The 22,427-nt window shown below is 48.6% G+C and overlaps 2 protein-coding genes across 3 annotated transcripts; both read right to left on the bottom strand.

Moving 5' to 3' along the window:
• Positions 1-328: 328 nt before the first annotated feature.
• C18H11orf52 (chromosome 18 C11orf52 homolog) lies at positions 329-12,107 on the bottom strand. 2 transcript variants are annotated; one of them, XM_032788028.2, is made up of 4 exons: positions 11,990-12,107; positions 3,482-3,522; positions 1,889-1,935; positions 329-1,319 (listed from the first exon to the last, which is right to left on the bottom strand). In XM_032788028.2, the coding sequence occupies exons 1-4, from the start codon at positions 12,019-12,021 to the stop codon at positions 1,068-1,070; spliced, it is 372 nt and encodes a 123-aa protein (XP_032643919.1). In that variant the 5' UTR covers positions 12,022-12,107; the 3' UTR covers positions 329-1,067. The 2 variants fall into 2 exon arrangements, with proteins under 2 accessions (XP_032643919.1, XP_032643920.1); XM_032788029.2 differs by having other exon boundaries at positions 329-1,316; positions 11,990-12,104.
• A 5,642-nt stretch (positions 12,108-17,749) lies between these two features.
• HSPB2 (heat shock protein family B (small) member 2) lies at positions 17,750-20,553 on the bottom strand. Its single transcript, XM_032788010.2, has 2 exons — positions 20,386-20,553; positions 17,750-18,645 (listed from the first exon to the last, which is right to left on the bottom strand). Exons 1-2 carry the CDS (start codon positions 20,477-20,479, stop codon positions 18,194-18,196), a joined length of 546 nt encoding a protein of 181 aa, XP_032643901.1. The 5' UTR covers positions 20,480-20,553; the 3' UTR covers positions 17,750-18,193.
• Positions 20,554-22,427: the final 1,874 nt, after the last annotated feature.

Below are 22,427 nucleotides of genomic sequence, written 5' to 3'. Positions count from 1 at the left end.
CTATGGGATTATTGCTAAACCACATTATTAAGAATCAATATTATTAATCTATAAACAAAATCTCAAATGTGTATTGGTGAGGGGGTGTCTAGCATGAGCTCTGTGCTACGGGAGATTATGACGCCATCTGCTGCCATAACACAGGAAGGAAGAAAAAAGGGTCCTAAACCCTATCTGAGGTTGGCTATGATTCATCCCCAATCCCACAGACATGCAAACTGCCAGCATGTATGAGGATTGGATGACCTGCCCTTAAGTGTTAGCAGAGGATTTAAAATTATTGTTCAAAAGTTAATTTGTAAATTTTAGTTACTTTCATTTCAGACCATAGCTAAGAGCTTCTCATTCCCTTTCAGGGGCAAGGATCCACATCTATAACCATCACACTGCTGAAAGGGCTGCTTTATAGCTATGTCTAGACCCTGCATTCCTGCTCTTAGCATTGCAGAGCACTGTGCATGGTGGGAACACACTGCTTCATTGGGGAAATGGTACGGGGTTAGTGTCTGAAGCATGCCAAGTGGAAGGGCTAGTGTTTGCAGCATGCATAGGGTGACATGGTCCATGCAATTTCCTCACAGTATCACCCACCTGTCATTTTCTGTAACAGCTGCAGGGTTTTCTTGATGTTGAAACAAAATCCAGTGGCAAACATTTCACTTGTTCTAACTTATCTAATCCTTTGTTCTGGGTTTCCAGATCTGCCTTATTGGTGCTGAGCTAATCCTCCTGCCATGCCATGAACCACTTCCCCATGGCATTGGGCTATGATTTCATTAGACAGGGAGCACCTTTACTTTCTAGAAGGGCCCAAAGCAGACATCCTTCCAGCCTCAGAAACATCCCTGACGTTTCTAAAGGGGTAAGTTGGATTTTCTGAGCAAAACCCAATGAAAAGTTTTATTCAGTTACGAGAAATATTAGAGTCCTTCAAAACCAAATACAGCTGGAGGATCCAGGTTCTCTGCACATTCTCAGAGAGACCCATGCGTCCATGGGGATACAGGCTTGAATCTACGGCATCTCAGTCTGTGAAACACTTTTGCTGAAGGAAGCTGCTGCACCTCTTACACCAGGGTCCCATTTCTGCTATCGTATTTCACTCTGGGATAGGGGAAGTTAAGGGTGGCATACTCCGTTGCATTCTGTATTTGCAAGTTCTTCACCTCTTGGGCCGAGCGCTCCCGGGCCCTGGTGAACACCTGGATATCTGCATAGTGTACGCTGTCATCATGCTTCACATTCCTGGGCTTGTTCACAGTAGCATAGACTGGAAACTTCGAGACGTCATCGTATGTGTGAGCAGCCTGCAGACCCTTCTGGAAAAAGAGTGCTAGAGAATCAGCTCCCCATTCTTTCCCCCCATCCCACACTGTGGGCTCACAGGAGGGCTCAACACCACTCCCTTATTGCACCTGGCGTCAACCAAAAGGCTATGCCAGCTCCCCATAGACCGCAACATGCTGCCTCCAAACCATTCTCAGTCCCTGCCAGCCTGGCAATGGGAACTACCCTAGGGGTTGAGCATGCAGCTCCCAAAGCTTTCCCAGCCCCGCTAGCCCAGAAAGTAAGGGTATGTCTATATAGCAATCAGGAAGTATAACTGCAGCATGTGCAGGCAGACCGAAGCTGGCTTCAATTGAGCTAGCTCACTAAAAAGCAATTCAGCCACTGAAGTACAATATTTCCCGGGATCCTATGTATGCACTTGAGCGGCTCGCTTGTGCCATTGACGCTACATGGTTATTTTTACTAAGCTAGCTCAATCAAAACTAGCTTGTGTGAGTCTACCCTTGCTGTCCCAGTTCCAATGCAGATGTACCCTGAGAGGCTGAATACTGTATTTTCAACTTGTCTGTTTAGTAAAATGTCTTTAGGGGCCATTTACCTTCCTGTCATCCTGGTGCAGTTGGCTCATCTGTTTTGCTCTAGTGCCTGCAAAAGAAACACCAGACAATCAGGGTGATTTAACTGGTGGGTATTGCTCCTTCTTATGCATACCACAGCAGTGGTGTCCAGTACACAGGCTCTCTCCACTGGGCCCTTTTCAAATTTCCAGCCCAGTTGAAGTCCCCACTGAATCATGTCTTCGGAGCATGCCTCACACAAGAAAGCCCAGGCCTGTTCTTTTTGGAAAATGAGCTTTCCAGAGAGGACAACATGCTGGGGACCATAAAGTGCCTAGTAGGAGGTACACACCACAGACAGCGTCAGCCCCTCTGAGCATCTCAGATCCACGGTTTGTCTATACCCATTTTGTCCTTTGCTATTTGGCAAATGTGTTTTGCAAGGTCTGGTTCGCGGGCTGTTGGTTTATTTCTCTGTGTTCCCAGCTGATGTTTGCAGCTCTAGGAAGAGTACTAAGCTGCGGATGCTGCACAGCCAGCTGAGGGTGCTCACACACCCTTTGGTTTGCAGCAAGACGGCAATTTAAGTCCTTTTTGGCATGAGATTTAGCCATTTTAAACATGTTTAGAATTTTCATAAGCTCTCTCACAAAATCCTATAACATTCCTAAGGCACTTTAGGTGAAAGACTAGGAGTGACACACGAATCCCTTACGACCAGTTTCACACAGCCCTAACATTGTGGTGTCATTGTCCAGCTGGAATTGTTTTGTGGATAATTTAGCACAAATGTGGCTCTTTACCAAAAGGCACAATAACAAATTCCCAAACCCAAAAGCGGTGTCTGTCTGTGAATCATATTGATAATACACACACCCCTTTGGTATGGTATCTACATCAGCATGGACACACCCTCTCCCTTGAGAACTTTGTTCAGGTATGCATCCTATTAGAAAGTGCATTAATTCTGTCTAGGAGGGAGCAATGATAATAAGGAATAACAGTGCATTGGGGACTGAATCCTGCGCCCACTGAAGTCAATGGTAAATCTCCCATTGATTTCAATGAGGCAGGATCATGCCCTGCCTGGCTTTCAAAGGCTTCTTAGCTGCATTGGGCATTATGTTTTATTCCTGGTGTTTGTCAGACTTTCCTGGTGTTTGCCGTGTTACCAGTTTAGGCACCACAACAGGTAGCAACTCCGGAGGCCTGCTGAAGAGAAAAAACCCAGGAGAGAATGCATCTCTCAGGGGCCATGGGAACTCTGCTGCTTCAAGGCCAGAGTTTGGCACTGCTGTCTGTCCCCATGTCATTCTCCTTCCTCATATGTCCATTCTCCCCATGTGCAAACCACATAGCACATACACTTCCCTGCTTTAGGAGGGTGCACCAGACAAGAAAATTTCCAATACATTCTACGAAACCTGTATTCCATTGATCAGGTAGTTCCATCAAGTCTGAGTTGATTTGTGTCCAGTCTCAGCATGGCTTCATAGGGAGTGAAACTTGGCATACAGATCATTGGAGGGGATGGGGCCTCTGGAGTCTGAATGAGAATCCAGATTTGTAGCTGTTCTGAGTGAAAGCCACAAGCCTGTGGGACTGTTCTCCACAGATGTTTCACAAACCCTTACCTTGCTTTTCTTTTTTTCTTTTAAAAGGTGAAGGACATCTCCTGAAATCAGAGAGAGAAGAGGGTTAACACTGCAAGGCCTGAGTTTCTCCTATCATTGCATGCACATGTACAAACACACACATGTCGCCCAGACACCGCATTTGGGAATAACATGAAAGAAACCTGAAAGCTCCCTGGAAGTATGTGAATGGACACTAGGGAACTTTCAGTGCTCAGCAGCAGGGTCTAGATGGCCACTTGGCGTACAGCAAGCATCCAGCAGGATACCCCAGCTTGTTGTACACTAACTACCCCTGTAGCTATGTAGACACACCCCAACAGCCATTGAGCCCAAGCAAGACTCTCCCAGTTGCAATTACCTAGGAGCTGTCCTGTGGAAAGTGTTACTGAATTAACCCACAAGACTGCAGGGTCTGAGACAGCCCTCTCACTGTAGGACTTCTGTTTAAAATTGTTCACCTGAGGCAGCCATGGGAGAAGCCCAGACTGGAGTTTGAGTTTTAGTCTTGACTCTAACTTCTCTGTACAGAAGAAGCTTTGTTTTGTTTTTCATAGAAACTTAACAGTGCTCAGTGGAAATCACCCTGCAAGACAGGAGGATTTCAAAAAGGGCTGAGTCTGTAAAGCTAAATTAATTCTGCTTCCTAGTGTTCCCTTAGGTTGTTTGAGACCCACTAACTTCCTTCTCTATTGTGATCCAATGAGGATTTGACCCCAGCTCTCTTGAGAGTGGTTCTGATGAGGCATCTCTGCCAGTTCTCCTGACTCAGAGAATCATACTCTGGAGATCCTGCGATGCCTGCAGTGGTCAGTGTGAACACAATGGTCCCTCAGATTCTGTGCACACATCTCCCACTAGCTGATGGGCTTGAGGTTCTCCAGGAGGTGCAGGAACTCACTGGGCTGTGCCCCCCAATAAGACCTTGGAGAAGCAGCTTCCCCTGGATGGGAAATGCCTGCACGAAGTGATGACACAGACTCCCACTGTCCCTGAGGCTCCTCAAGGGGACACCAGATGTGGATCTGAGATTTTTGGGTGCATGTGTCAAGGGTAGGTGCTAGTCACTCTTGTGTATTGTCCCTTAGCCACCTGACTATCTGTCCCCGCACAGAACAGGGAGGCAAGATTTGAGCCTCACAACTGTCTAATCCACACAGATCCATGGAACTACTGAACTAAAGCACTGATGGTGATTAACTTGTCAAGCCAAACACCTAGCTCTGTAGTTTGCCTGTGTGACCAGCCATCTCTGCCTTTGCTACACTCTCTCCCCATTTCCCAGGGCCAGGAATTGTCTCTTGTTAGGATAGGTCTAACGCAAACAGATTTATGGGACTATCACCGCTAACGGGCAAAGACGTGTCATCTCTGGGTGGCCCAAATGGAATGGCAGGCGAAGTCTCAATTTCAATGACAGCCACTCAGAAAGGAGCTTCTGCGGCGATCATAACATCTCTAGTTGTGGCGAGAAGCTGGTTCCTGATGGGCCATAGGAGCAGGAGACACTGATTAGGTTCTGCTATTTAAAAATTACAACTACATTCTACGGAAAAGCGCCCAAACACTTCAGTAACACCTTAGCGACACCACAACAACACAGCCCAGAGATGGAGTGACACTGTGGCAACACAGCCCAAAGCCCCACAACACCATGGCCACACAGCCCAGAGCTCAGGAGATACCACAATGATATGGCCCAGAACTGGCCTGACGCCATGGCAACATGGCCCAGAGACGGGACAATACTGTGGGGATGCCCCCATGAGCTGGATTGACACTGTGCTGTGGTAATGCCTTTATGATACCATAGTAACACTGTTGAGAGCTGCAGCCAGAGAAACAGAGAGAGGAGAATGACAAGGAGTCCCTGTTGCTAAGATACCTGAGTCTAACAACTCCATTTCTGTGGAAGGATTGGAAATGCCAGGGCCTGCTGGGTACTCTTCCAGAGTTAGCAGCTCCCTGATGTGCTGTGCATATACCCTGCTTTCCCCAGGAAGCCCTGGCAGCCGGGGAGAGGCACAGCAGTCACAGAGAAAGAAGCAGGGTCTAGCCAAGGGGGCTTGCTCACCACCCCAAAGCAGAACTTGGAGTACAGACACAGTGGGCCAGACTGGTCCTAGGGGGAAATTTGTGCACCTCAAATCTGTGTTCTGCCTTTGCGGGGGGAGAGATCTTTGGTGGAGCCTGGTGCCACATCATCTGTACCCTACAGATGCCGTCAAACATGTACCCACCTCCCGCAGCTACTTGGACAGTCCAATATGCACATACCCCCAGAACGAGCGAGAACCATTTAGATTGGACTGCTGTGAGATCAAAGGCTCTGGGTGCTGAGGATAGTCTAGGATTGTCACAAAACATTTTCTCCTGGGGCCAGGGGCCAGTTTGCCGCCCCGAAAGCTCCAAACCTTGCAGCTCCTCCCTGATTCAAGGAACAGGTGCATATGGAACATACGCTTCTGAAGGATCCCAGGTAATTTCACCCCTACTGCAAGTCTTTGGACTAAACAGAATCAGAGCAAACAAAACTGTGTGCTCCACAGATGCTGAGCCAAATCCTGCTCTCAGCTCCCCCATTAGGACCAGAGAGAGAGACAGGTCAAACATAGAGACATCCCAGTACTGCACTGAACAAGGGTGAAATTCATCCCTAGTGGAACATCACTGACATTAGCAGAGTTACACAGGTCTGAATATGGCCCCAGGAGCACAAGCTGTCTCTCTGTGCAGATATGTGTCACGTTCTGAGCCAGATGCATGAAGCAAATGTTATCATTCCGTAAAGCTAGAAGGACCAGAGGAAAGCAGGTGCCAATCCTTATATGGCTAGTAACATGCTACCATGTACATCCAGCCCTGGACTCTGTCCAGCATGCTAGGCCTTGGAGGCTCCCAGAGCTGGGCTGTGTCTCTGCTGCAGCGCAGGGGCTGCGGCTGCACACATGGGGCTACAACTTTTAAAGAATGGAAGAGAATCACTGGAGAGTATGCAAGGAGCATGTGGCTTTGTGTGTCCCACAGGATTTCCATTACCCACCCCAGCCATGCCCAGGGGCAGTGCAGTACCTGAAAGAGCTCTGTGCTTTCTAGCTTTAAAGACCCGGGGATGGAAGGGTGTTAATAGCCTTTGGTTCTGTACCAACCATGTGAAGGAAGGAAGCGAATTATGCACTGAGAGGTTTTAATAATGGGGAGTAGTGATTAACCATTGTCCTGCTGCAGCGCAGGGAGGCAAAATCAGCCTAGGTGGATGAAGGGCAGCTCCCACTGAAATGGGTGGGCTTGCAACCAGTGACGCTGCTGAGTTTGGCCCACCGTCTGCAAACAGCTCAGGCGCCATGTGAGCTGAAACACTATATGGAAATGAGATGGATTATTAATACCCAGCCCTGCTACTGTCACTGTTGCACTTCAGTTCACCACCCTCCTCCGGCCATGCCCTGTGTATGTGACCAGCACAGCAGGAGCTGTACCTTGTTGCAAGAGCTATGCTGAGATCACTGAAGACGCTGTTAACACAAGCAAGAAGAGACCGAACTCCTTCCAAGACAAGGCTGGAGCTTATCCTGCGGAAAAGGGCTGTTGCTCTGCGCAACACTGTTCTATTTTGAAAGGGTTCCTGCACTGCCCTGTCAGCTCCCTATGCCCTCCCATGTATGGCACCAGCCCCAACAGGGGAGCAGCTCCTGCACTGACTCTTATGAGTTGCCTTGCCCAGCTTCTGGGCTCTGGAGTTGGTTGATCCTTTGCAGCATGCAGGAAGGTCGGCAGTGTAATTAAAATAGCTCAGCTTTAAATATAATCAGGAGAGTCTCTGGCCAGTTCCCTGAGATGCAGTGTTCAGTATCAGCTTTCCAAGCTGCTTTCACCTGTTTTGCTTGCCCTCCTTTGTGGACACAGTTTAGCAGCCAGTCTGCAGGCAGGAGTTATTCAGAGGCTGTCTGCAGGTTAACAATCTCCCCGTCTCAGATCTGCTGTAATCAGAATGGACAAGGGAAGGGAAGCAAGAACAGGACACAGCTCTCCCCATTTCCATTCAAAGAGACCATAAACGTTCAGCCCAAATCACACTCCATCACATGCCCATCTGGGCCTGCACCCCCTGCATGCACACACACCTACACCCCGCGTACACCACTGATACACACCTGCTTCTACACCCCACCTTGTCAACACCCAGGATCCTACACCTGATCACACAGGCACAGACCTGCTTCAGTACCTCACACAGATTTCTGCACTGCACCCCATCTCACTCACACACAAATCTGTTTATACAGCGCCCCCATCCTAAAACTCATCACATATCTCCACTTACTGCCCATCACACACCCCACCGATCAACTCTCTCTCTGTTGTGTGACACCCCATTGCCCCATCACAGGCTCAAACACCTTATGATGGCAATATTCCCTTTTTTTTTATTTGTTGCATTTAATAGAGCTTGAGAAAACAGCAAACTCTGAGAGGCTTTGTACATCCTTGTTTGCAGAGAATAGTCTGATGCTGAATGTTTCCTTCCTTCAATGAGAAATTAAGGACTATGTGGCCTAGGGCAGTGGTTCAATCAGGGGTACACATACCCCTGGGGGTACATAGGGGGTACATCAACTCCACTAGATAATTCCCTATTTTATAACAGGCTACAGAAAAAGCACTAGTGAAGTCAGTACAAACAAATTCCATACAATGACTTGTTTATTCTACTTTATATATGATACAGTGAAATGTGAGTATAATATTTATATTCCAATTGATTTAGTTTACAATAATATGGTAAAAAGAAAGTCAGCAATTTGTCAGTAATAGGGGGTTGACACTTTTGTTTTTTTCTGTCTGATTCTGTAAGCAAGTTAGTTTCTAAGTGAGATAAAACATGGGGATATGCAAGACAAATCAGACTCCTGAAAGGAGTACAGTAGACTGAAAAGATTGAGAGTCCCTGGCCCAGGGGACACAGTCTCAGTGGAAACACTGTCCAGATGTGTCCAGATGTTAGGTAAAACTTTTTTTTTTCTATTACTATTTTTGCCCTAATGGTTCTTTTTAAAAATGATTTCTTAGATTCCAGAAACCATTTGAATTTCTTGCCACCTACTCTCCATTCCCAAGGTCGTCTGTGTTAATAATCATGATTTAGGCTAGGATTTTCAATGGCATTGGGTGCCTAACTCTCTTAGGTCCCTTTGCAAACCTCAGCCTTTATTTAAAAAGCCTTGCTCTCTGCTGAGGCACCTAGCGGGCTGCCCAGGCAGGTAATATGTAGGAATAACAGCAATTTACACACTCTGAAATAGAAAAACTAACGTAAGATACTTAAATGTCAAAGAAAGTGATACTGATGGTTAGCAGGGCAAGACAAGTATGTGGAGTTTTTTTATAGCTAGATAACTTGCAATAAAAACACATCTCTTCTTGGATGACAGGAAGGATTGTCCACAGTAATTAGAGCACTAACCTAGGACTTGGGAGAACCTGTGTTCAATTCCCTGCTCTGCTACAGACTTCCTGGGTGAGCCTTCCCAAAGTCACTTTCCCTATCTATAAAAATAAAGACAAGTACAATAATGCTTCCAGAAGTGCAGTGAGGATAACTACATTAAAGACTGTGCAGGACTTTGAGAGCCACTGATGAAAAGTGCTATAGAAGAGCTAGGTATTATTATTTGGCAGTTAAGTCAAAGCCGCATCTGACCCACTGCTGCAGAGATTATATGGAGCCCATTCTTTTCCTGCTCTTTCCCCTGCCGAACCCTCCAGAGCCCCCGTTACCTCGTGTACTTCTCTGCAGGGTGTGGCCAGTCGGAATCTGGAAGTGGAGGTCTCCCCTTTGCTGTGTCTTTCCCCCCATTCTTTGTAGACTCTCAGGAGAAGAGCACTTCTCTGCTTCTTGCTCCCTGATGCAGCCTTTAAGATATATGCTTGCTCTGAATTCACAGCCATGCACGCATGGCAGCAGAGGGCAAAAGGCAGGTCACAGCTTCCAGGAGTCTTTAAGCCAAAGCCCTCTCCACCACACAAAGACCTTACCAGGGGGCAGCAATGAGAGGATGGCATCAGCTTAGGACAGACCAAAAGGCACCAATATAAAAGTGAAGCAGGAAGAAAGCTTGGGACTCTTTGTTCCCTGGATCATGCCTATCTTGCTGTCCATTCTCAGGAAACTTAAATGCCTTTTCACAAAGCTCTGGCTAGTGATCTCTCACCACCATGTACAGCGCCTATGACATGGAGCCTTGATCTCAGCTGGGGGCTCTAGGTGCTACCATAACACAAATACATACTAATACTGCAGAGTGCTGAGTCTTTTGATACTCAGTACTCTTCAGGATTAGACCCTAATATCCCTGGCGTTTGGAGGATCAGGCTCTTAGTGCTATCCAGCTGGCAGACATATCAGATTGGCCCCCTACTTTCCAGGCAATCTTTGATACAAAGCCAAGGGGGAACTGGCAGCATCTATCCCAGCACAATCACTACGCAGAGGGGCCCTCAGGAGATAGGCTGCCCCAGGCCCTCCTGCGAAGGGGAAGGCTAGAAAGGTGAGCTCCCAATTAGCTCAGCCCTGCACAGAGATTCACCCCTATTTCAGAGGTGCATGGCCTCCAGATTCTGGTTTCTGTTTCTCTTTGACGGCAGAGATTGTGTCTACTTCTCTGTTTGTACAACGCTTGGCACAACAGGGGCCTGACCCCGACTGCGGCCTGTGATGCTTCCTACCAGAAATTACAAGGATGATAATCTTCTTTATCCTCAGGAGTCCCTGGCCTCCCTGCAGACTGCCAGTTCACCTGGGAGGGACTACAGCAGAGCAGACCCTTAATTCTTCAGGCAATTCCCAAATATTAACAGATAGCAAAGGATGGGAAAACCACAGGGCAGGAGATGGACAGATTGTAATGGAGATGAGGGGTTGTAATGAGCCCTTGGCAAGGGGAATGAACCCAGGAGTCCTGATTCCCAGTTCCAGTCACTAAGCGATGCTGTGTCTCTTTTAAATATTCAAATATTTTAGCAAATGTAATATTACAAAATGAAAACAAAACTATTTATATTTATATATTATAACACCCCCACTCCCACACCCCACCCACCCAGGGGCTTGACTTCACATAATTCCCTTTCACCTTGGTCAGATTTTCCCTGTCATGAACTCACACCCAGGCCAGCAAATATTGTCACATGGCATCAAACTGTGGTTTATTGTACACCTTTTCAGTAGGCAGGATGGGGCTGGGCCCCACATGAGCTTGGAGGGATCAAGCAGAAACAGCATCTACAAATGTGCCCAGGGCCACTTTCTGGATTTCCTGACTGGAAATAGAGCCCAGGCGGATTGGAGGATGGAGACAGAGCAGCGGGCTGCAGTTAGGGGTAAGAGATGGTGAAACCTGGAGTCAGAGGGGCTAAACAGCAGTACCCTGCCAGAGTAAAGGCACCACCAATCCACCCTGAGGACCCCCTCACGCAGAATGGCCCCTGAGTGCAGGGAGACTCGGGGAGGTGCAGCATTGGCTATGCAGGTCCAGCTGGAGGGAGTGTGGCCAGAACCTTCCTACACCCTATTCCCAGCTGCTGGAATGACCTGCAGGGGTAATGGCAGCAGCCAGGCATGAGTTAGGCCCAGGGCTGGCTTTAGGCCTATTCCACCAATTCCCCCGAATCGGGCCCCGCGCCTAAAAGGACCCTGCGCCCAGTGAGAATCTCTTCCCTGGCTAGAGGCGCCTTTTTAATTTTTCCTCACCCGGTGGCACTCCGGGTCTTCAGCAGCACTTCGACAATGGGTCCTTCAGTGCTGCCGAAGACCTGGAGCAAGTATAGGACCTGCCACCAAAGTCGTGCAGAAGACTCGGAGCACCACCCGTGAGTACAAGCCCCATGTGTTTTTTTACATAGGTTTTTTTTTTTTTTTAAGTCATCCCTGCCGGTGCCTCGCCAAAACTATTCGAATTGGGCCCCACACTTCCTAAAGCCGGCCCTGGTTAGGCCTGCCCCTGAGGCTGCTGCAAACTGTATCTGGAGAGAAATCAACCTCAGCACAGGAGAGAGGTGAAAGTGACCCAAGTACCTCCCCACCCCAGCACCCTATGCCAGGTTCGGCACCAGAGCAGGCACAGATCCTCCCCGCTCCCCAGGGAGCACAAGTCTCCCCTCCTCTGTGCAAGCGTGTCCCTCTCGCCAGCAGAAGTTGGTGCAATAAACGATATTACCTCGCCCACCTTGGCTCTCTGTTGACCTGCTGTGGCATTCACCCCCCTGCCCGGTGGGTGTCAATCACTGCTCACTCCAAACCCTCCGCTGGCTGCACCAGCTAGCACTCTGCCTGTGGTACAGGCCTGCCCGCTGCCCAGGCAGATGGGAGCCCTGGGAACTCAGAGCAGGAAAGCGCACTCGCTTTCCCAGCAGTTGGCAAAGTCAGCCAAAACTTTAGCCCTCAGCCGCTCCAGCCTCACCTCCTTTCCCCTGCATGATCCCTCCACCGCCTACAAAACCTGTACTCACCAGCGTCCCGCACAGCTGCAGGAGGTGCCCATGTCGCTCCTGCTTCCATGAAGCGGAAAATGTTTTTCTGAAGTCACAGGGAGAGCAGAGCTTGTATTTCCTTGTTCCCTGTTCAGCCCCTGGCAGCTCCAAGGGAGTGTCTGGCAGTGTCAGGTTTCTCTCTATCAGTGAAGCGAAACTTCACTAGGCCTGTGTGTGCCATCTGCTGGAGGGATTTCCAGAGGCGGCTGCTCCTGCCAGCCACATACTCAGCTCTCCCTGGCACATGGGGAGCTAGGATCAGGTCTCCAGCCTGAACCCTTGAGGGGAAATTCTCCTGTTTGAGCCAACAGGACAAATCTCATCTCTGATATTCTGCGCTCCCCCAGAGTGCGCCGAGCCCCACTGATATCATGGAATCGAATCGGCACACCCCAGAAATGTCCATGCTGAGCAGTTAGGGAGGTGGGGGACAGACAGGGAGAAAAGATCAGAGACAGAGGATTTTAAATCTCCCTGAATGTGATAAGCAATTCCAAGCTAGCTTTTCCCCAGAGGGAAGGGAGCTGTCAGAGCTTTTCATGCTCTGATCATCCTCATCTCAGACAGAACGTCACAAAAATGTGTAGCATTAAAAGAAAGACTGGTGTTACCTGGGGAGTCAGCTAGAGAGGTTTTGTCCAGGGGGGATGCTAAACATTTGGGAAGATTGGTCTTCTGGCTAAGGCAGTGGACTGGGTCTCAGTTTTCTGCCTCTATCACAGGCTCCTTGTGTAACTTTGGACAAGTCAGTTAGGGCCAGATTTTTGAAGGTATCTAGGTGCCTAAAGATGCAGATAAGTGCCTAGTGGGATCTTCAAAGGACCTCCCATGGGAATTAAGCATCTAGGAACTTTAGAATCCTGCTATGCATCTCTTTGCTTCATTAACCTCCTAAGTACCTTTAAAAACGGGGCCTTTAGTCTCTTTGGCCCAGATCCACAAAGGTATTTAGGCTCCTAACTCCTATTGATTGCTGTGGAAGTTAGGAGCCTAAATACCTTTACGGATCTGGGCCTCAGTTACCCATCTATCAAATGCAGATAAAACTACGTCCTTCACCTGTCTTGTCTACTTAGATTATAAAGCTCTTCAGGGCAGGGGCTGTCTCATGCTATGTATGTGACAGCAGTTAGCATAGCAGGGCCCTGCTCACTAGGTTCTTCTGCAACAGAAATGACAACTAATAATAAATGCTTTTATCTTAACATAACTCTGTTGTGGGAATTATCTGCACTCAAAGGCCCAGCCCTGAGTGTGAGCTCTTCAAGTTGCTTCTGAATTCACCTTGTGGGTTGTAGCTGACAACTGAATATGTTTGAATTAATAATTGCATTTAACTATTGTAACATATGCAGTCTTTGCAGGTTCACTCCTAAGGCACTACACAAAGGCACTCAAATACTACAGTATCGGGGGTAGCCGTGTTAGTCTGTATCCACAGAAACAACAAAGAGTCCGGTGGCACCTTAAAGACTAATGAATGTATTTGGGCATAAGATCAGTTTATTTATACCTGTAATTTTCACTCTACGTATCTGAAGATGTGAGGTTTTTTACCCACGAATGCTTATGCCCCAATAAATCTGTTAGTCTTTGAGGTGCCACCGAACTCCTTGTTGTTATTGTAGATATTACAGTAATGAGCATGGTAAAATAACCTATCCAGAACAGAATTCTCCAGTTTGGTTCAGCCACTGCCCAAACCACACAGTTTGTGGGCTTTATCAGGAAACAGCTCTGTCCCTCTTCCTAAAGTGTACACTGCCATTTACGGGGTTTATTATCTGATGACATGCACAGGGGAGTTTAATGCCTTACAGGAGAGGAGAAGGCCCCTGCCCTGTAGAACTTGTGTAACACCCACTACCTTGGCTGACTCCCCAAGGACTGACGAGGGTCCTCCAAAACTTAAAGCAGGAATCTCCACATACTGAGCTAAAGAACCAGCAAGTTACACTTATAATCTGATCCAATCTGGTATCTGCCTGGTGAAAGCAGGAAAACCAGACTGAATTCTGAAGCCCAGCATGGCTGTATTCTGCGGAGACCAATGTCCCAGTGGCTGGGTAGCACTCAGCAGTCACAGACTTTGTGTGTCTCTGGACATGCCACAGACTGATCCTTCTGTTTATTTAGTCAGTGAATCTGTTTTTATTTCATCGTTAACTCAGGCTTTGTTGCCTTATGGAAAAACAAAAAAAAATGGTTGAGAATCTGCTTCCATCAGCCTCTCTGGACAAACACTGGGACTTTTGGTTTGAGTTCCACCAGAGAAACAGAAAGCCATTGAAAACATTGGGAGCTCCGGGAAGCATTTGGCTGCCACCCCGCGTTCCCTTTTTATCCTCTGTCTGCAGGAATAAAAGGGAGCCAGGGTTCCGGCACTCAAGCTTAGCAATGCGATTGTGCCATTTTGTGCTTAGGTAGCAAGAGTGCACAGATAATGATCAGCTGCTTCACACCAGTCAGTGTCAGCCTGGTCTCCCAGTGTCAGCGCTCAGGGCAGTTGTTTTAGTGTAGTCTGAGACACTTTGAATGGAATCTGGCTTTGTAATCAGGACTCAAATGGGCATTGGCGAGGGCTGCTGGCGCCCAGCAACAGAGAACTAAATCCTGCCTGTTAAAGCTAGGAGAGATTAAAAGAAAGCGAAGGAACAGAATTATCTATTATTATTGTTGTTGTATTTTATTATCTGTACTGCAGTAAAACGTTGGTGCCCCAGTCTTTCTGCAGACACAGAACGATCTAGCATTGCGTGTACAAAAAACTAGCTCAGAACTGGTTCAGTAACTTCTCCTTTGGAAGGAGAATTGGTTCCACCTCCAGTGAAAATGCAGCCCAGCCCTGTTAGAGCAAAACCCCTTTTATCACAGAACTGCCTCACTCTGTGCAACCTGGACTTCATGCTGCATCAGAAACAATTTGGGGCTTTCATTCTGCTTCCCTGTCAATGGAGGTCACTAGATTCTCAGGTCACTACAGTGGCTTCCCCCTACCATTCTGGCGGAATGGTATTGTTAAATCTTGTTGCTTACCGGCCTTGCTTTCTTCACACACACAAGAATGGGGAGTTGTGAGGTTTCTTTTTCTAGGGTTGTAGAAAGTGAGTTTAAACTAAAAATGCAGAAGATACAATTATTTCTTTAATGGAGGAGCCGTCAAATCTTGGGGGCTAGCCAGCAGCTAGCAAAGACTTCATTAATAGGGCTTCATGATATTTCTCTTTTAAACTGATGGGCGTGAAACTATACAGTAAATTCCTTCTGCGCTGATCATGGTTTTTAACAAGCTCTTGTACATCTGGCTATCAGTCTTGAGTTTTATACAGTGCCCATCACCATGGTATATGAGCATTTCATTCTATACCCACCCAAATACATGTCTTTGCCATACCCAAATGCCCTGATGTGGGTATCTCCATTAAATGCAGGGGACCTTTACTTTTTGCCATTAGTATTGAAAATGCTTGATCTAAGCCAAGGAAAAGCCCCATTATGGCTGAAGGGCTCAGGTCAGATTCACCAGAAGGCTCTGCCATCTCAGCAGAAAAGAAATGAAAGAAAAAGAAATTAGACACAGATTGTCCAGAGTTAATCTGAGTCCCCTGAAGTTCCCAGTCAACACAGGGGGGGCCATCAAACAGCTATGATCCTGTGAGCTGTTCCAGCAGGCTTTCCACCCATGCAGTTTCACTAGAGCATCCTGCCTATGCAAGCATGAATCCTTTTACACACCTCTCCCTGGAGAGAAGTGAAAGGGGAGGGATCAAAGTTCTCCATATAGAGAGCAGGTACTACCGCACAAGAAGTAGCAGGGTGAGTTTCCCATACACTTCCCTGTCAACGCACATCATCCCTGCTCTGGAGAGAGCACCTCTAAAGGCAAGGTCCATGGTTCATTATTGATTCCATGGCCTGTCTGCTGGGAGTGACAGCCAGGTGGACAGTTAGTGCCAGTGGTGCTGGTTGTTTTTTGGAATGGGAGGACAGCCTACCAGGAACTGGACTGAGACCCTCCCAAGCCAAACCATGTAGGCCATTCGGCAGACGGTAGCAACACTCAGCCACTGACAACCAGAGCGGCATATCAGAACCAGTGAGCAACCATCCAGCCCCCCTGGACTGAGAATGGTTGTTCCTAAACGATAAAGACCAAAACTGATTCTCAGTGGCCTTCTCCCTGAACTTGGGGCAGGTATAGAGTAGCAAGCTACCACCTTTGCACTCCCTGTATTCTGAGGCTGGTGAGGGCCCATTGTAAGTTACAGCAGCCTCAAGGCCGCTCCGAATTTCATTCCCATAGCTCACTATGACTCTAGGAAGTGGTGCATTCCAGTCAGACTCCGGACTTGCCAGGCAGCCAGGAGCAGTCCTTATGCCGTGCTTGCAGTCCCTCTGCACATAGGAATTCATAGGATGCCATTCCCGGCCCCTTTTATTTTTCCAGATCAGTGCACTGAGGCCTTAGTGTAAATGAGAATCAGGCCCTAAGAAGGAATGCAAAGGAGGGACTTACGAATCCTCCAGTTTCCTCAGTGGGTGTCTTGGAACCTTCACTCTCTGCCACGCCAGGGGAGGACCCGTATCCCCACATCAGGATGTGCCAGAAACCCCATATTCCTCAATGACACAGCACCTCACTGCCTTAAATCGGCTCAGAGAAGGAATGAGTTTGTCATCTGCTGACTCCTCACAGCCAGCCCAATAAGCAGCTGCAGCAGACTTTGTAACACACACAATCCCCCTTCTGACATCATCAGAGTAAGGGGACTTTCTCTTGGTGCCCTGTAGCTTCAAGTTGATGAAACGCTTGGTTACGGAAGGGGGACCTAGGGCCAGATTCATCCCTGATGTAATTTCACTGAAGCCAGTTGAACTGAGCTGTGTGTCTTCAACATTGTACAGGATCCTGCAACATTCACGGCTCACTTCTCCCAAAGGACGCAGGATGGATCTCTACCTGGGTGGGCACAACTTCCCATGGACTGAAGTAGGTAGGGCAGAGGAGTGCATTGGCCAAGTTTCCTAGGTCAGCAGAACCCCTAAAGCCAGCCCTGGAGATAAGTGTGTATTTTTGACAATGATCCCCTGGCATCTTTCATTCTGTTCCTACATACCAGAAGCCATTACATCCCTGAAACTTCCTGCAAGGGCTATAGCAGGGGTGGCCAAACTGTAGGCTCGTGAGCCACAAGCCCCTCCATCCCATTCACCGCCTACCATAATGGGGGGAGAAGCCTCGGGACCTTTGCCTTGCAATGGGGTGGTGGGGGCAGGGGCTTCTGTCCAGCAGGAAGGAGGGTTGTCAGGGCTTCAGCCCTGTGGGATGCAACTGTCGGGGGCTTCAGCCGGAGTGGGGCTGAAGCCCCATGCCCAGGCTCCCAGCAGTTGTGCCCCAGCTCTCAAACTTCTGAAGACTGTCATATGTGGCTCGGGGGGCCACTCCTGGGCTATGGCATCAGAACTATTCTGGGAATCCAAAGGGGACTGGGACAATGGTTGCAAAGTGCACCCATCTGCCATAAGAGTGATCCCCTGTGGTTAGTCACTCTCAGGGTTGCCACTGATGTTGGTTTCACAGATGAACTCCGAATGAACTCTAAATAATCTGGTGCCATAAAATATGCTGCCCAGAACAATTTCCTGGTTCACTGCATCAAGAGAGGCTAAGGCATTGTCCAGATTCTTCAATGCGGAATAACTACGATGTGAGCAATTGAAATTCAAAGCAAATGCGAGGAGATTAGAGATAGATTTATTCCTCATTCCTCTTAAGAACTATTGTTGTTTTTACATACTTACAGCCCCTTCCACTCCCAAAGCTCTCCACAAATGTTAGCGATGCAATGGATTACTCCACCCACCACTGAAACGCAGCCCCCTCCGGGGTAGAACACAGCAGCTGGTTAACAGCCCACAGCAACACAGCACAGCAATTTATGGCAGGAGGTGACCCCTGTTATTTTTGGATAACAGTAGGGATGGCAGCATGTATTGCCTTCCTCTGCGTAGTGCTTGAACTGGGAAAAGGCTTCAGTTATGGTCCCCCCGCACTCTCTTTCTTTAACTCCACCACCTCTTTTCCAGCCAGTGGTCTTCCCGCAAAGCCAAGCACTGGCGGTGAGAAATAAGGTTCTGACACAATCACATATCCCCTCAATTGAAGCAGAGCCCCAGGGTGCTTTAGGGCTCAGTTTGTCTCTTCCCCTTATCCAGGTTTTCTCCCATCCCCACTGGCTGATCTTGGTGAGTTATTTTCACATCCTTGATTCTAGCCTTCACTTCCCCTCCAGTTCGGGGAGCCTCAACACTCAAGATGCCATCATGGGACAGCGTGGCTTTAACTCGCAGGGGGTCAACATCCAGTGGAAGGATGTATGTCCTGGTGAATTCCCGGGAGATGAAGCCATGGCGGTCAGCTTTCTGGGAGTGCTGAGCTGTCACCTCCAGCAGGTTGTCCACTGTGCGGACGGAGATCTCGTCAGGCAGGAAGTGGCAGACATCCAGAAATACCTGAAATTTGTGCTCATTGAGGTTGATCTCGGAGATCCCCCGGTCCAGCTGCTTGTTGATCCGGGGTCTGATGTAGTACCCATGATACAAGGTGGGGGCTAAAATCTCTGCAGGGGACACACCTGAAACAGACAGAATGAGGAGCATAGGGTTGCTTTGCATCCTGGGATGGAGGAGAGCAACAATGAGACCAAGAGAGGCAAAGGGAAATGTTAGTCTGGGACTTGGCAGGCAGCTGTGTGGGCTCTGTGAAAATCCACCACTTCTGTTGTACAATAGGAACTGAGTCACTAGCTTGGCCCACCCATGTGTCACTGAAATGCTGCATGCAGCCCACTAAGTGCCACCCCATGTCACACACCAGCTGCACCCATCAGCTCTGCCAGAGGCTGACATCCATCTGGGGGTCTAAGCTAGGAGTGAGGGAGAATAGGTGATGGGTGGCTGTGAGGAGAGGAGCCCACAGCCAGAGCTGGATGTGGAAAACACTGAATGTGGAGAATCTGGCATGAAGAACTAAAGTCTTTTGTGTGACATTGACATCAGGCTTTTCTTGAGGCTTTTGCCTTTTCACACTGTTGTGCTAGCACTTTGAGCTTGGTGAATGGTTCTGCTGCCTCCTGCATTCTTTCCCCTCTGGCTGCTGCTGCTCTGGCTTTGTCCAGAATCCACCAGCTCAGCTTTTCCCTGTGCTGACTGGGGATGCAAAATCTCCCACCACCAGCAGCTCTTTTCAAAAGCTCCTTAATCCAACTCCTGCCAGTCAGATTCCACCACAGCCTGTCCCGGGCAGTGGGCTAGGAGAGCTTCCCCTGCTGCTAAGGTCTGCAGCACCCGCTGCACCAGGTGAGGGGCAGAGAGCTTGCTGGCTAAACAGTCTTTCAGCTAATCAACGAGAGAACCAGTTTTTCCTAACAATTTTCAGGCGACACTTTGCAATAAAAGAGCAGGACCCTTCTCTGGTATCTACACAGTGCCTTCATGACCTCTTTGGCATGGGCTGTGCCACGTGGATCGGCTGTTGATGGCAGCAGGGGCCCCACTTGCAGTCTGGATCAAAGGGCAGTATTTTGCTCCCCAGGCGCTGTGTGTGCATGAATAATAGAAAGAGAGGGAGGGGCAAGGAAAGCAGGAATGAAACATGCAGCCAGGGAGGGAAGGAAGTAGAAGGAGAAAGATCAAGAGCATGATGGCTCCCAATCATTCTGGAGGCTTCTCCTGATGTCCCCGGACCCATCCTGGGCCCCCCATCAGCTTTCTTGATGATTCCAATCCCCCCACTGCAGTTGCTTATGTGTCTGTGCAGGGGTGCCGGAACAAATTGTATAGTAGGGGTGCTGAGAGCCACTGAACCAAACTGTAAATCCTGTATATCGGGGTCGGCAAACTTTCCAAAGTGCTGTGCCGAGTCTTCATTCATTCACTCTAATTTAAGGTTCCGTGTGCCGGTCATACATTTCAACGTTCTTAGAAGGTCTCTTTCTATAAGTCTATAATATAGAACTAAACTATTGTTGTTGTATGTAAAGTAAATAAAGCTTTTAAAATGTTTAAGAAGCTTCATTTAAAATTAAATCAAAACGCAGAGCCCCCCGGACCGGTGGCCAGGACCCAGGCAGTGTGAGTGCCACTGAAAATCAGCTCACGTGCTGCCTTCGGCATATATGCCATAGGTTGCCTACCCCTGCTGGATATAATGGAAACCACTTCAAGCCAAGGGGTGCAGCAACACCCCCAGCACCCATAGTTCCAGCATCTATGTGTCTGCAGGAGGTGATGTCCCAGGGGATGCACTCCAGACAGTCTCCTGCACTAGGAGAGAGCAAAAGTGAAGCCAGACGGGAGCCCGGCCTCTTTCTTACCTTCCCCAAAGTTCTGGTCATAGATCTTGCTGGGGTTGGCGAACTCGTATTCCGTGCTCATGGGATAGGCATGGGGGACCGTCCGCTCAGCCATGGTCTGTCGGGGAAGGGACTTTCAGCGTGCTCACTGCCTCTCAGAGTGAGAAGGCTGCAGATCGCAAAGTTTTAATCGGGTGAATTCCATAGGGAGGTGTGTGTGATGAAGATACAGACCAAAATAGACACACAGGCCCAGGGACGTTTAGCCAGGAAGATGAGGGAAAGCGCCTCACTGCATTCCTGCTGGGGATCTAGAAACAGTTTGCAGACAGGGAGGGGCTGCAGCTATTGGGTGACTAAGTTTAAGGCTCCCGAAAACAAAACGTGCTGTCATGATGGAGGGAAAGCCAGAGGGCTAGGTTTCCCTGCTCCAGGGTACTGGGTGTGCTGGGGCAGTGAAGTGGAATGGGAGAGGCTGAAGGGGGCTCAAGGGAAGGTGAAAGCATGGAGGCACAGCCTAGGGAGAGTTACACGGGGTTTTCACTAAGGGGAGGGCATGTACCAGGTGCTGAATGCAGGGCTGGGTGCTACCAGCTCCTGAGCTCTGATCCCATCTCTGACCAATTATGTGTTCTGTGGCCTTTCCCCTCATTGCACTGTACCCTTCCGATCTGCAAAATGGGGTTAATTACACCCACCTGCCTACCCCTCCACTCTTTAAGGATTAATTAGCTAATGCTCGGAGATGCTTTACATAGTGTACATTTTTGTTCAGTACCCTCACATACCACACACCTCTAGACTGGAATCCAAACAAGCTGCTGTGTTCTTACTGGCTAGAAGGTTAAATAAAAAATGATACTTTGTTGCAACGAATGTTCTAGCCTCCACCTGGGATTGATTAGCCTGGAGTTCAGAACTGTGCTGGGACACAGGGCATTTTGTGGGAAGTGCCAAGGCCATTCTGCAATTCACTTCCTCGTGAACCATTCTCTGTTTAACAAAATCTAAGGGAGCCAGATTTCCAGAGGTGCTGAGCAGCCACCAAACAGGACTGATTCTTCATCACTCAGCAAGTGTAAAGTCCTGTGTGCATGTGCTAAATAGTCTGAACACTTCCCCCAACTCCCCCCCTCCCGCTCACTTGAAAATAAGCCTCTAAAAACGAATGGGCTAAAATGATCCCTGGCCTTCCTTGAGTGTCAGGGTTTCAGGAGCACCACGATGGATGCAGTGGAAATGTCTACGACAGATAGGCCTTAGTTATTTAGGGGCTGGATTTGTCCAAGATCAGTTTTTTAAAGTCCTGAATGGGTGGGTCTCCACATAAGATCCTTGTGCTCTGAAACCAGAGCTGCCTTGAAGGCTCCAGGTCTCCAAAGCGCAGAGCAGCAGGTGCACCAGTGTCAAGTCTTTCTTGTTTACATGATATGCAATCCAAGGAGACACCTCCAGCCTGGTTTGTTGCTGCCCCCTTTACCTGCTGTCCCTCTTGCCAAGAGCTGTAGGATTGACTGCAACCCCGCACAGTTGTAGCTAGACCCTGGAGCTGTGAGGGAAACTTCTCCCCCCTGTGGTTCAGCAGTGAGCACAGGAAATAGCACTGGATGGGGGCATGGTCTCCACTCACTTATAAAAGAGAGGTGTGGTCTTGCTATTACCTAAAGTCAATGGAATTTATGTCAGTTTCTATATGTAAGTGCTGAATCGGAGTTCATAGGCAGGGCTGCCTGCTCCCTATTAATATGATTATCTAGGAGCCCCAGTCATTGGCCAAGACCCCACTGTGTCAGACACTGTACAAACACAGAACAAAACCACAGTCCCCACCCCAAAGAGTTGACAAGATACCTAGGGCTCGACCTGTCCATTCCTGCATGAGATGTGTTAGAGAACCCCTGGCTCACCCAGCAGAACCCTTTCAGTTGTAAGGGAGGGACGCTCTTCCCTTGGGATTTACTGAGGGAGAGCCAAATGTCTCTGTGGAGACATCTGGTGGCCAACCCATCAGAGCACAAGTGTGCAGACCAGAGGCAGGGCACTGTCAGGAGGAAGTTCCCAGT

The sequence above is a fragment of the Chelonoidis abingdonii genome, chromosome 18 (genome assembly GCF_003597395.2).
Source record: "Chelonoidis abingdonii isolate Lonesome George chromosome 18, CheloAbing_2.0, whole genome shotgun sequence".
In the NCBI taxonomy this organism is placed as follows: Eukaryota; Metazoa; Chordata; order Testudines; family Testudinidae; genus Chelonoidis; species Chelonoidis abingdonii.
Note: the sequence above shows the minus strand (reverse complement) of the source record. Positions and strands in the feature narration are given on the sequence as shown.

Bases quoted from the DNA above. Each gene is read 5' to 3' on its own strand.
- C18H11orf52 (XM_032788028.2), bottom strand. From the start codon at position 12,021: ATGGGCACCTCCTGCAGCTGTGCGGGACGCTG. The intron at 1,936-3,481 runs GTAAGGGTTTGT...TTTCTTTTGCAG, and splicing joins AAGAAAAAAAGAAAAGCAAG to GCACTAGAGCAAAACAGATG. The intron at 1,320-1,888 runs GTAAATGGCCCC...CTCTTTTTCCAG, and splicing joins TGCACCAGGATGACAGGAAG to AAGGGTCTGCAGGCTGCTCA.
- HSPB2 (XM_032788010.2), bottom strand. From the start codon at position 20,479: ATGGCTGAGCGGACGGTCCCCCATGCCTATCCCATGAGCACGGAATAC. The intron at 18,646-20,385 runs GTAAGAAAGAGG...TGTCTGTTTCAG, and splicing joins TGACCAGAACTTTGGGGAAG to GTGTGTCCCCTGCAGAGATT.